Below are 12,441 nucleotides of genomic sequence, written 5' to 3'. Positions count from 1 at the left end.
TATCTGTAAATCAACGACGTTGACTTTAATATAAACGTTGTGTAAAGATACATTATTTCTAGATAGATAGATTAAGATAGATTTCTAGATACATTATTTATTATTTTTAATGGACTACACTCACATTTGACAATTAAAAAAAGGTTTAAGTGTATTTATATACTCGTTTATAATTATAAGGTTACATACACCAAGTATAACTTATCTGGATTCCCTTCCCACCCAGATCCTCTGGCACAACAGTTTTCCTTGGAGGGCTGTCACTCAAAATGATGGGATGCAGGTCTAAAGCAAACACATCAACGCCCCCCTCCCCACCCAACCCTATTTTCTACCATGGCATTAAATTGACACTCTGTCTGCTAAATGTAGGGATCCTACATATTTAAATAGAATGAAGAGACAGCATAGATAGGCATTAATATTTTTCAAAAAAATACGGATTTTATTACATCTAATATTTATTAAAATATTCACAAATAGGAATTTTTGTTGTTGTATTTGTTCATCTGAATTTAACCATATGGTAGGTCATATTTGGCAGTCCTCACACAGAAGCCTCAAAGGGAGTGAACAAGCTGGTGTATACAACACACAAGAAACATTATCAAAAAAGAAAAGTGATCATGTCCTGCAGTTTTTGAAGTCTCCAAGATTGCAAGACAACCTTCGGCAGGTTGCACAAGAGATGTCGGTGTATAAATATCAGGCAAAACACGTTAAAGTGCAAATTTTCTTTTTATTCTGATTTCATTTTACAGCAGAAATTATGTAAAGCATTCAGAAGACATTTTCCACATATAAGGGCAATATTCAAAACACTTTGCATGGCCTCAGCAACAAAATATTTTTTTAAAAACATCAACAGTTTAGTGATGCTTGTGCATGCAAAGATGTAAAACAAAGGAAGTAAAAACTAGGCTACGAAAGAAGAGGAATGAAAGATTGAGATCAGCATGGAGAACACAACAGCAGGCAAGGTGGGAATACAGCAGGAGATGAGAGAGGGACGACAGGGTGAAGAAGAGGAAGGCAAGGAGAGGTCTAGCCATAGATTATCTATAAGGGTCTACCACTCTAGCATGCAATGTGGTGTTTGGCCACGCCCCTCTCAAAACAAGGCCTGAAAGGTTATACCATTCATTTCTAGGCAGACTTATTGGAACAGAGGCCATCTCTGCATTTGTCTACCAGCTGTTTACTATGGCAATATTTCATATCTTTTAACTTGATCTACTCTACAAACTCTTTTTACAGTCACCATCCTCTCCAAAAACATGAACATGTGGATGGAGTTTCTGCATCTGTGTTTAGTTTCACACGTGTGTATTATTCTGTATGCGTGTTGACAAGCGCAAGCGTTTGGTTTCTTTTTTGTTGTTGTTGTTGCGTGTGTCCAAATGTGTGTAGACAATCTGTAAAGGAGTTCAAAGCTGTGTGACTTTTGTTGTGCTGATGTGAGAGGAGGGGCAGTTCTAGTGATAACAGCAGCATAGGTGCTCCTGACAGCGCTGTCCTAACCATGGCTCAGTGAAACACACATAATAGAGATCTTCCAATTGTAAATCTGCCAACTTATTAGTTTACATACTTTTTTTTTGTTCGAAAGAAAATCAAGGTGATACATGGCTGTTACTTACAGTATCTTTAATTATTTGTAATAATCTTGTGCGTTTATGACAAGTATAAATAGAAATGTCACTCATTACTTGCTTTGAATTGAATTTATATCTAGGCAAAATCTTACAAAATAAGGAACTTGGAGATTGTTTTCTTGTAGAAAAAGTGATCAAAGGTACAGCTCGAAATGAAGCAAACAGATCACATTCACTGCTTCACAAGATGAGGCTGGATTACTAGGAGTGTCAATCATTTCAAAATGTGTGGGTTTTTAATTTGTGAACAAACAACTGGAGCATCCCTATCAAACAAATATGCACATACACAAATGTACACAGTTACAAATCAGTGCTTGCTATCGCTCCACATCCCATCTCTCCGTTCTTCAACCCTGAGTAAAATCTAAGGGAGAGATTTAATTTTTCCCAAAGACATAAGCACAGAGAGAAAGAGTGTGGCCTTTTTTTGTGTTCAGGTGTCTGAATGTGTACATTTGTGTATAATTGTATGTATGTTTGACAAAGAGAGAGTGAAAGAGAGAGAGAAAGAGACAATGGAAGGAAATGTGTAGGACAGTTCTTTTGTTTTCTGGAAAACTGCTGGGTTATGCTTTCATTTTGAATGCTACAAGAACATTTCCGAGGAAAGACAGACAAAGTGAGTCCATGCAAGAAAACACGTCGTCCTCCCGACAACAACACTGGGGTGTTGAATAGACTCGTGACACTTCTGCCTTTCACACATAGAAGCAGGATTCTATGGTTTTTTTTTTAATGTTTTTTTTGTTGTTGTTGTTCTGATACTGCAAAAATGCACACACAAGTGGGGCAAAATTTGATACTGCAATTACCGGTTTGTCTCATAAAGCAACACATCAGGCCATGAGCATTCATTCATACCACTTGACAAATCAGAGTATCGAACTTAGACTCGGCTCAAGTTTAACACTGTTTTTTTTTTTTTAAACACACAATTTAGGAAAAATAAACAGGTAACTGGCAACCATTTGGAACACATACAATAGATATTTCCTGATATTAGCTTGCACTTTTTTTCTGTTATTGAGCAGGCACTTTCTTAACAGAGCTTTCCAGAATTCTTAAGTACATGTCATATAATGGCAGTGACAATGTGGAGAAAAGGAACATGAGTCAAATGATATGTTAAAAAAGTGTGGAGGAGACATTCTGTTTGAAGATGGAAAGCTTTGACTGGAGGCCAGGCTGGATCCGCTGCAGTAGTGAAAATGGGCTTTAACTAAAGGTAGTGAGTTGCTGGAGCACTACCACATTGTAAAGAAAGTAGCGCCCTCTTCCCTTTTTTTGGGTCATTGCATTCACATTTCAACGTTCATCCTCAGCATCTTCATCACCATTAGTATCATTTTGCATCATCACCATCTATACGCAAGTCTGCCTTCGACAAACTTCTGAACTTGTAGGAGGTCTACGGTTGAGCTAGTACTAGAACTCTTCTACTGTTTATGGTCTGAGTGTGTGTTTGTGTGTGTTGCCTCTGTGGATCTTACTCTTATCTTTTGGGTGTTGGTTCCCCAACTGAACATATTGTTAGGCAAAATAGCATTCATAATAATTGGCACTACTGGCAAAAAGGGTTTAATTTTTGCTAGCCAAGAAACAAAAGCACAAAGTGTAAATGTTTTGTCTTGAAAGATCATTGTTTCAGCTAACGTTGTTTTCCCACTTATAATTCTAACATTAGATTTTTCATTTGCATGCTTTAACAAAATGTTCTTTTCAGTAACACTTATACTGGATACTCTTAAAGTGAAGCAGTTAAAATCCTCTCACAGTCCATAGCCACTAACATGTTCTTTTTGCTGTTTCTTTGTCTTAAATCTCATGCACATTACTCCTTTTGTAATATCTACATTATTTACAAGCAATACAGCCGTCCTGTGTACCCAGGTCTCTATGTTAAGTTCTCATTATGGGAGTAAAATAATTTATAATCTTAAATACAGTCCTCTTATGAAAAAGTTTCAGGGTCCTTGTATCCCCTTACCTCGTCAGTTTATATACAGGAATATGCAATAGTCCAAAATATGGATTTGATTGCCCATATGGGCTAATATGGGGATCACTGCCCTGTATAGGGGCAGGTTAAGGACCCATGTCCTGTACAGAGCCAGCATGGAGACCTCTCAGAGTCAAGAAGAAGTCAAGGCAATGGTATGTGACTCTCTCCTCAAAACCACAGTTAGGATTTAGAGGTTCACGCAAAGAACAAACTAACAGACATTTAACCATTGGAACATGTCATATTTTACCACACAAGGGGGGAAAACCAGTCTCAAGCTTAGCCACTCTTGAGCCAATAAAATAAATAAATAATTAGACCCTTAAATAAATAAAGTTTAAAAAAAGCACCCAAAAATAAGTCATTTGTCTTTACACAATTCACATTACGCAGGGCAAGGATAGGTTGATGAGGACAGTGAGACACAACTACATATAGAAATACAAAAGAAACGACACTAAAGCAGTTTGGCAAGCATGCAGGAGCTCGCGGCTCAAACACATGCATTGAATTGAACAAACACGGACACACCACATCGGGCGAGCAAAGTGCTGCCTCTGAGAACGACTCCATACAAAGTCCATGTAACAAATTAAGACATCGTTATTCAGACCCCAACCCTTATCGAACAATGCCCCTCTTACATTCAAGTGCAGTTCCTCCCCTTTTGATCGGGCGACTGATTAATAGGTTTTGTAAGCCTGTGAGTCAGAGTGGTTGGTGAAATTGTGATACACTGAGTCAGCAGAATGATTTGCCATTATAGCTCTTCAGGATGATAGAGAGGAGGAGTAAGCAAAAAGAAAACTTGCATGCAAATGCAACATAGAAGTGAGTTTTTTGGTTTATGTTTTCTTATTCTTTCATGGTTCACTGTTTGGGTACAAAACCCATCAGGTTTTGTACGCGTTCAGCATTTCAAGGTAGCCGTTGACGAGCCAGCTGTTTATCCTGGAAGCCTTTCACCACATCCAGGCGCTGCCCGTGAACAGCGGGATGTCATCGTCCGGCGCTTCGTTGCTCTCTCTCGTTTGGCTCGTCGACTTGCAAAGAAACATACCCATGAAGAGTGCAAAGAATGCCATGAGGTTAATGTGATGACCTCCCAGTGAAACTGTGGAGGAGGATCAGTGCTGTGGGCGGAGCCAGATCCCTGTGCTCCACCCAGCAGTCTGTCTGTCTGAGCTGCCATGATGGACACCTATCCTGTCCTCAGTCTGTCTGGGAAGAGTTTTTCCCTTTGAGAGAAAAGGGCATAGGGGGCGAGAGACGAGGAAGGGAGAGGAGGACGGAATGGGCCGGAGAGGGGGTGGGGGAATGGTGTAAGGGAGTAGGAATTTGGGGAGGATGGAGGAGAGGAAAAAGAAAGAGGAGATGGTGGGCAGGGAGGGTGTAGAGATTGCTCACAGGCTGAGGGGGCTGTGTGTGGGGCCTGGCGGTGGACTCTCAGGACCCCTGGCCTTTCTCTGCTCTCTGACCCTGAGAAAGAAACACACACATTAGAGACACATTAGAGAGAGTTTCTTATGTGTACGTGAATCAATGCAAGTATTTTATAACATTTATGTACATAAAAGATTCAAAATACCCCCCCAGTGCCCGCTCGCCCCACACACACCCACACACACACACCCACCCACACACACACACACACCATCCTGCTATCCTCCCCACCCATCAAGGCATGAAAAAAGAGACAAGCAAGACCAATAAGAGTCCCCTACTGTCACTCAGAACATGCCCCCAGCCCCAGGAAGACCGTATGCAAGATTTGCTTTTCTATCTAGCTGCCAGTCATGCAGAGGTACCTATATCATTCAGCAGTCCTCGAAAAGAGACAGAGACATAGGGAGATAGGGAGGGAAGAAGAGAGAGAGAGCAAGAGAGAGAGAGCGAGAGAGAGGGAAGGATGCTTATCCAGGATATCCTCTCCCCCTCCCTCTGCTGACATGCAAACAGGCATCAGCCACCAGGAGAGAGGGAGAGAGAGGACTCACCCGTTTCAGAGGCCTATGGTCCATCAAGGGGCTTCACAGGAACAGTAAAACAACATTAGCACCAATGGAGTGAGCGCAGGTGTGGCAGTGGGCTGTAAATGTGTGTGGGCAAAGTGCATGCATGTACGTGTTCTTGGATATGTGTGTGTGTGTGTGTGTGTGTGTGTGGTGATGTTTGAAGGTGGGAGGAGAGTGTTATGCATCACCTGTGGCGGCATCTGAGCAGGAACCTCAGGATCTTGCGCGCAGCCTGGTTCTGTTTTTTAGTTAGGAGGTTGCTGTGGGTGAAAATCTGAGTGTAAGAATTGTTTTTGTAAAACTATTCTGTGTGAGCAAGTGTGTACTTGCATGTCTGAAGTACCTGAGGGAGTGTCTGTAGGAGCGGTAGTATTGCTGGATGAGGACTGCTGCTCTACGACTCTGTTGGAACTTCCTCTGCTCATGGAAACTCCGGAAACGACTCTGGATCAGGATGGCTGCCAGGGTCATCCTCTTATAAAGTGCATACTGAGACACAGAAAATCAGTGTTGTAAAGCAGAGTATTTGCTCCAACTGTGTGAAAATACAACATCCACATCACGTTTATTTTGTTGTTGTGACTCTCATCACAAAAAATTGAAATAAATAATATAATTCCACAAATTTATGAGGAAATTAATGGTACTAACTACTTATGTATCTTTTTAGTTTGTGCCTAGCAGAAGGTGGAACCTCACCTGCTTGTATCTCTTATAGCAGCGCTGAATCACTGCTGCAATCTCTTTGCGTTGTTCCTGAATGGGACCCTAAGCAGAGGAGCATTTACATGTCAAATGGATCAGATCCTTCTTTAGCTTGTTATTATACAAGGGAGAAAAGGGAAGCAAGAGGAACCGAGTCAACACCAGAATCCATGGTGAGGAAGCAGTGGAGATCCTGGATACCTTGTGTTTTCTAAGGGAGTGCAGAGCATTCCTTATGGTCTCATACAGCTCTCGCTGCTCTGCTTCAGTCATGGCTAGAAAGGAGGAGTCTGCTTTCAACCGTTCCTCTTTCATAGCTGCACAGAGGAAGGAGCTCCAGTCACAAGGGGAAGGCAGGGCTTGCTTAGCCTGAGGACTCTGCTGATTCTCAGGCCCTGAGATGGAGCTTGATCTGGGGACAGGAATTTGGGGCTTGTAGTTTAGAAACCTGAAGGAAAGCAAAGAGAGAGAGAGAACAAACCACATGTCTAATTATATCTACATAAAAAAGAAAGAATGGAGGGACCTATGCTATCTCATGAGATATAAATATTAATGGCTACAATTTTGACTAACCTCTCCACCTCACCGATGCAACCAGACAGTAATCTGACATCACTGCTGATCCCAACCTTCACAGACTCTTCATCAGTCTCCACAGTCACCTGTTTGAGCCTTCCAGTTGAAGTCTCCATGATGTGATCAGCTAACATTGAAATATCCATCTGTAACACACACACACACACACACACACACACACACACAGAATGGGAGAAGGTGTTAACCTGTAACATTTCTGTTTAAGCCACATATGTCACTCTTCATATATAATTTGCATGGCAGAGATGTGCGCTGATCTCAACATCCACCCCTCCCCCCACCTGTAAATCCTCTGCATTGTCCTGATAGGTCAGTAGCTCTGTCTCCTCCCCCCTATCAGACACCACTCTCTGGCGAAGGTGAATGGACAGTCTTTCTTTTCCCAAAATCCTCCTGGCCAGGCTCCTCTGGCCCAGGGAGTGTCTCAGACTCCACCGGGTGCCCCCTCCAGACCTGACCTGCAGGTGGGAGAACTGGGCACCTGGGAGCTGAAGACGGTTAGGGCTGGAGCTGGCAGGAGGGGCATTTTGACAGCTGATGTTGGAGGGCTGACTCTGTAGAGGACTCAGTGGGAGAGAACGTCGAGGGTTAGAACTGCGGGAGGAGCTGAGGAGTGAGTTGAGGGTGTTGATGCTAGGGGTGTGGCTAGCTAGCTGTTGCTGGGTGTCTGAGCTGGGTTTGAGTCTCTTGGCAGGGGGTGGACCTCCCTGCTCTCCTTGGGTTCCCTGTGAGGCTCGCTGTCCAGTTTGGCTCCAGTTCTGGTTGTCTGGCTGGCTGTCAGTGCTGGCTCTCCTAAGCTCTGGAGAAACAGCGATAGGTGAAATAAACATATCAAGTAAGGCCACCATCAACTTCGATCAGGCTTGATATATTAATAGGAGACGTACGGCCTGAACTACAGTGAGCAAAGCAATTGTCCCTGCAGTCAATAATGGTTATAATCAAGTGGAGCAGCTAGAGCTGTGTAGTCCCCTTAGCATATAAAATGAGACAATATAGCAGTTTAAAAATCCTGCACTATCCTGCTGATGTGACCCGGTGTGATACTGCTCATTTTCTAATTTCTCACAGACCGTAAAATGATCTGAGGATTACTGGGAAAAAACACTGCTATAATATGTTGCAGCATACTTTTCCCACCTGAGTTAGGGTTAGCGGAGTGGGTGTTGCTTCTTCTGCTGAGCTGTGACTCTCCTCTCCACCTGTCCATCCAGGTGTCAGCAGGCTGGCCCTGAACTTGCGGAGTCTGTTGCAGTTGCTCTAAAAGCTCGGCCAATCGGGTGTGACCACGGGATCGCGCGATGTTGAGCGGCAAACGTCCAAGAGAATCAGGAATAGCTAGAGCTCTTGGGTCCCATTGGTAAAGCACCAACGCAGCCTCAGTATGACCCAGAGCACAAGCCCACATCTGGTGAGACCAAAGGAGTACGTGTCACATACACATACGCATACACACACACACACACACAAACACACACACACACAGACACAGGCATGGAGAGAAAACACATGAATAACAATGGTGATCACCCACCAGTGGAGTGCAGGAGAAGTGGTCAACATTGAGAGGATCCACCTCCAGCTCCAGGTCAATGCTGTCAGCATGCTTCGTGCTGCAGAACACGACAACCAAGTGAAATACAGTAAAATAACTGTCTACACCTCCATGACTGTGTATGTGTCAAGTTGGTGTGTTACTCACCGCCAGCGAATGAGTGTTTGAATGAGCCCTGCATAACCCTGAGCTGCAGCCAGATGCAGTAAGGTCATTCCTCTTGAGTTCTTACTGTGAACAAGCTGATTAGATGAAGCCCAGCATGGCTGAGACATCATCTTCTCACACACAACCACAACTCGACCCTCGAATGAACCCTGGTCAGGAGAGATCTGGAGGAAGAGACAGAAATGGGCAACATGATTCAAGTAACTTCGCTGAGAACTTTCAAAAGCTTTATGTCCATTGGCGGTTTAATAAAAATGTATTTCAAGTTCCAGCTCAGAGAGAAAGAATCAAGAGCTGAACAACGTCACTAACATCACCAGGATCGCTTTGGGAGCTGGAGGGCAGTGTGACATATCAGGGGTGGGAATCTATGAAACCAATTTGGAGGACCACAAATCGATGATAAACTGATTATCAATACATCCTGCATCTTTTCAGCCATGACTCAATACACCTCCTTGGTCGAGGTCTGCAGAATACTGAGTACATTTTCTGTTAAAAAAAGAGCCAAAAATGTATACATCATGATTACAATTATCAGTACTGACTTGATATAAACTGATATTTTAGAACTGCTGGTGTTTTTTAGCAGCAGACAAACTATGAGGAAGTAAAAATCCAGGCAATTCCAACTTTTTAAATAAGTGAAAAAAAATCAATTTGATTTCTTTTCAAATGAATTATTTGCTTAAAAAAAATGCATCCAAAACAAAGTCACTACTTCCTGTCTTACTTGAGACTGCTGATCAGAGGCTCCCCCTCCCTCCACTCCTCCACCCTTGGTTGCTATGGTTTCTGAGCTGGGGTTTTGATTGGTTATCTCAGCCATCCTCTGTTCCATTTGCTCCAGACGCTCCAAGATGGACATTCTGAACTGGGTATCTATATAATAGAAGCCAGGAGAAGTTGAGACGATAGCACATCTGGTTGTTTATGTTAAACAAATACATAATATGTTAGATATTAGAGTCAGGGAGAGTTCACAAGAGATGCTCTTTTCATAGGGGGCCCGAACACTTGATAATAAAACAAAACGCAAAGCCAAAGCCTTAATCCATAAACGGAAACTAGGAATGATGAGCATTTACGTGTCAAAACTGTACACATGATGACAATTCAAGTTTTGCATGACTGTACATGAATGTGACCCTTTGTTCCAGGGCTGCAGCAGTTTTGCTGCAGTGTACGTTGTGTCACTGCACCTGCTGCTCTCTCACTCCGTCTCTCTATTTCCCTCCTCTCATTTGGCCCCTACTTTTCTATCAGCTGCATGCAGCACACAAACTAGGAACGGTGGAGCCGTGTTAGTTTTCATCAAGTCTCAGGCTCCACCCATTCCAGTCCGCCATCAGAAGGGGGCGTTTCCAACTCATCTAAAGCAAAACACTACACTGCTTCAGTGAACAAACACAAGAGAAGCACCGCCCTCCTCACCCATCATACATCAGTGTGTACAAAAGTTCAGAATGCAAATAAACACACACGAGTCATCATGGGATTTGATAGCTGATTGAAGGTAACGCCACACCGCACAGTGATGGAAGATAGTTTATCAAAGATAACCTGTGAGATTGTGTTGAAAATTCAGACCAAAATCTCTCTATATAGAGGGCGATGTGCAAAACATGGATACAGGTAGTGCAAGATGTACTGCCGACAGGGTCAACATAAGAGTGTGAAGATAACTGCTACCCTGCCTAAGAACAACATGCTGTTAGATTTGCATTGCCCCTGTGGTCTGAGCGCATGAATCTGGATTTGAGGAAGGGGTTCCAAACCTCACTAGAATCATAATCTGCAAGCAAGTCTTGTCAGCCTCCCAGAGCGTGGACACAGAGATGCCTGCTCAGTGACTGAAAAGAATACACTGGTTGTGACTTGAAACTATCTAAATCTACAGCAGATAGCAGGTGTGTATTAAGTCCAGACAAGGCAGATTTATTTATTCTTCATCCTGCACAGTGCAACTCATGATTCACAGAAATACAATTCTTCAAGTGAAACAGATGAAGTACAGACAAGAAAACAAAACCATGTCCAAAGGCTACAGAGAACAGCAACAACATATGCACGCAATTAACAAACACGAGAATTTAAAAATCATCCATCCATCCATCCATCCATCCATTTTCTTCCACTTATTCCTGTTAAGGGTTGTGGGGGGCTGGATCCTATCCCAGCGGCTTTTTGGGCGAGAGGCGGGGTTCACCCTGGACAGGTCACCAGTCCATCACAGGGCCAACACATAGAGACAGACAACCATTCACACTCACAGTCACACCTACGGTCAATTTAGAGTATCAATCAGCCTCGTCCTCTCTTGATGTCTTTGGACTGTGGGAGGAAGCTGGAGTACCAGAGAGAACCCACACAGGAACAGGGAGAACATGCAGACTCACACAGAAAGATCCTGTGATGGAGCTGGGACTTGAACCTGGAACCTTCTTGCTGTGAGGCGACAGTGCCGCCAGCGAATTTAAAAACCAAATGTAAAAAAAAAAAAAAAAATTAAAAAGAAGAAGAAGAGACTAAAGTAAAGTATAGTTATAGATACAAAAACAATCAGCATTTTGTTGGAGTCTTGAGCAACATAGTGGCTAAAAGCATATCAGCCAGTTTTAGGTTCAACCCTCAGAACCACTCAGAACCCTGACCTGAGCCAACCTGGGAGGCCTAAAAGGTTTGTCCTGGTCCAGGCAAAGTATTTTGGACCTAAACCATTTAAATATTTATGGACAATTTTAAGTACTTTGAAGTTAGTTCTTTTAGAAATTGGTAGCCAGTGCAGTGGTCAGAGAGGTGGACTGATACCGACTCCTTGGTACATTGCTGGCAGCAGCATTCTGGATCAGTTCTATCTGTCTCAGACCTTTCAGCAGGACGTTGCAGTAATCTATTCTGCTGGAGATTAACATATGTTTAAAAATTAACCTGGACTAACAAGCAACATTTTAAAAATCTCTTCCCAATTTGTGGAAAGGTTTTTGCAAATATGTGTGCATGAACAATAATTATGACTGCCATGTAAATGTATTTTTCACTAACTTCCTGTGTTTTCATCATCATCCTGTGTTTAAGAATCATTCAAAACCTTCTCGAACACTCAACAACAACAACAACAACAGTAATTTGGTAATAATGTCAAGACTGTGTTAAAGCATGATGACAGGATGGACCCACAGTCAACCAAGCAACTGCATAAGCATACAGACAGATACATAAATTAATAATATTAACAAAACAGTTTAGACGAAAATTGAATTGACTGACATCAATCCATTGAAAAACCATCATTATTCCAGTGAACCTCCGTAACTAGTGTCCACTATCATTATTCTGCTATTTATTCAGACATTCAACTGCTTTTGAAAGTGTTAAGTGACTCAAAGACACTTTTCCTGCAGTGTGTCTTGGTCCCTGACGTGTCCACGTAAGCTCTCACCATTAAGCTGATGTGACCTGATCTCCACACACTCCTGTGCATTGTGGACCCAATTTAAAACACCTTTGTTAAGGTAAGCATAAGCTAAATGACACATTGACACCAGTGGAATCCCCAGCCGCATCAAGCAACCAATTTTGCATAATCTTTGTTAATATAATTGATCTTCTTACACATTGAAATTCATATTATTTCTGTCCTTCAATCACTCACATTTAAGAGGAATATTATTCAACGGTGGAATGATTCATACCACACATTTATTCATGCGTTGAACAACAAATCAACATCTCATG

General features: G+C 42.5%; 1 protein-coding gene across 3 annotated transcripts in view; it reads right to left on the bottom strand.

The window, feature by feature from the left end:
• Positions 1-729: 729 nt before the first annotated feature.
• LOC147267808 (calmodulin-binding transcription activator 1-like) overlaps positions 730-12,441 on the bottom strand; it is a 58,705-nt gene continuing 46,993 nt past the window's right edge. For 2 of the 3 annotated variants that reach the window (XM_086198876.1, XM_086198878.1), the window contains 11 exons: positions 9,437-9,585; positions 8,683-8,867; positions 8,515-8,593; positions 8,121-8,388; positions 7,262-7,779; positions 6,957-7,105; positions 6,582-6,828; positions 6,375-6,443; positions 6,019-6,164; positions 5,864-5,935; positions 730-5,139 (listed from right to left, as the gene is read on the bottom strand). In XM_086198876.1, coding sequence (XP_086055002.1) covers positions 5,064-5,139; positions 5,864-5,935; positions 6,019-6,164; positions 6,375-6,443; positions 6,582-6,828; positions 6,957-7,105; positions 7,262-7,779; positions 8,121-8,388; positions 8,515-8,593; positions 8,683-8,867; positions 9,437-9,585 — 1,958 coding nt within the window. In that variant the 3' untranslated portion in view covers positions 730-5,063. Of the gene's footprint in view, positions 5,140-5,657; positions 5,689-5,863; positions 5,936-6,018; positions 6,165-6,374; positions 6,444-6,581; positions 6,829-6,956; positions 7,106-7,261; positions 7,780-8,120; positions 8,389-8,514; positions 8,594-8,682; positions 8,868-9,436; positions 9,586-12,441 lie in introns of all 3 variants that reach the window. The other variant, XM_086198877.1, reaches the window with a different exon arrangement.

This window comes from Aulostomus chinensis, chromosome 3, assembly GCF_037954235.1.
Source record: "Aulostomus chinensis isolate RoL2024-O1b breed Wild chromosome 3, RoL_Achi_v1.0, whole genome shotgun sequence".
Lineage (NCBI taxonomy): Eukaryota > Metazoa > Chordata > Actinopteri > Syngnathiformes > Aulostomidae > Aulostomus > Aulostomus chinensis.
The sequence above is the reverse complement of the archived record's forward strand: the minus strand, read 5'-3'. Positions and strand labels throughout refer to the sequence as shown.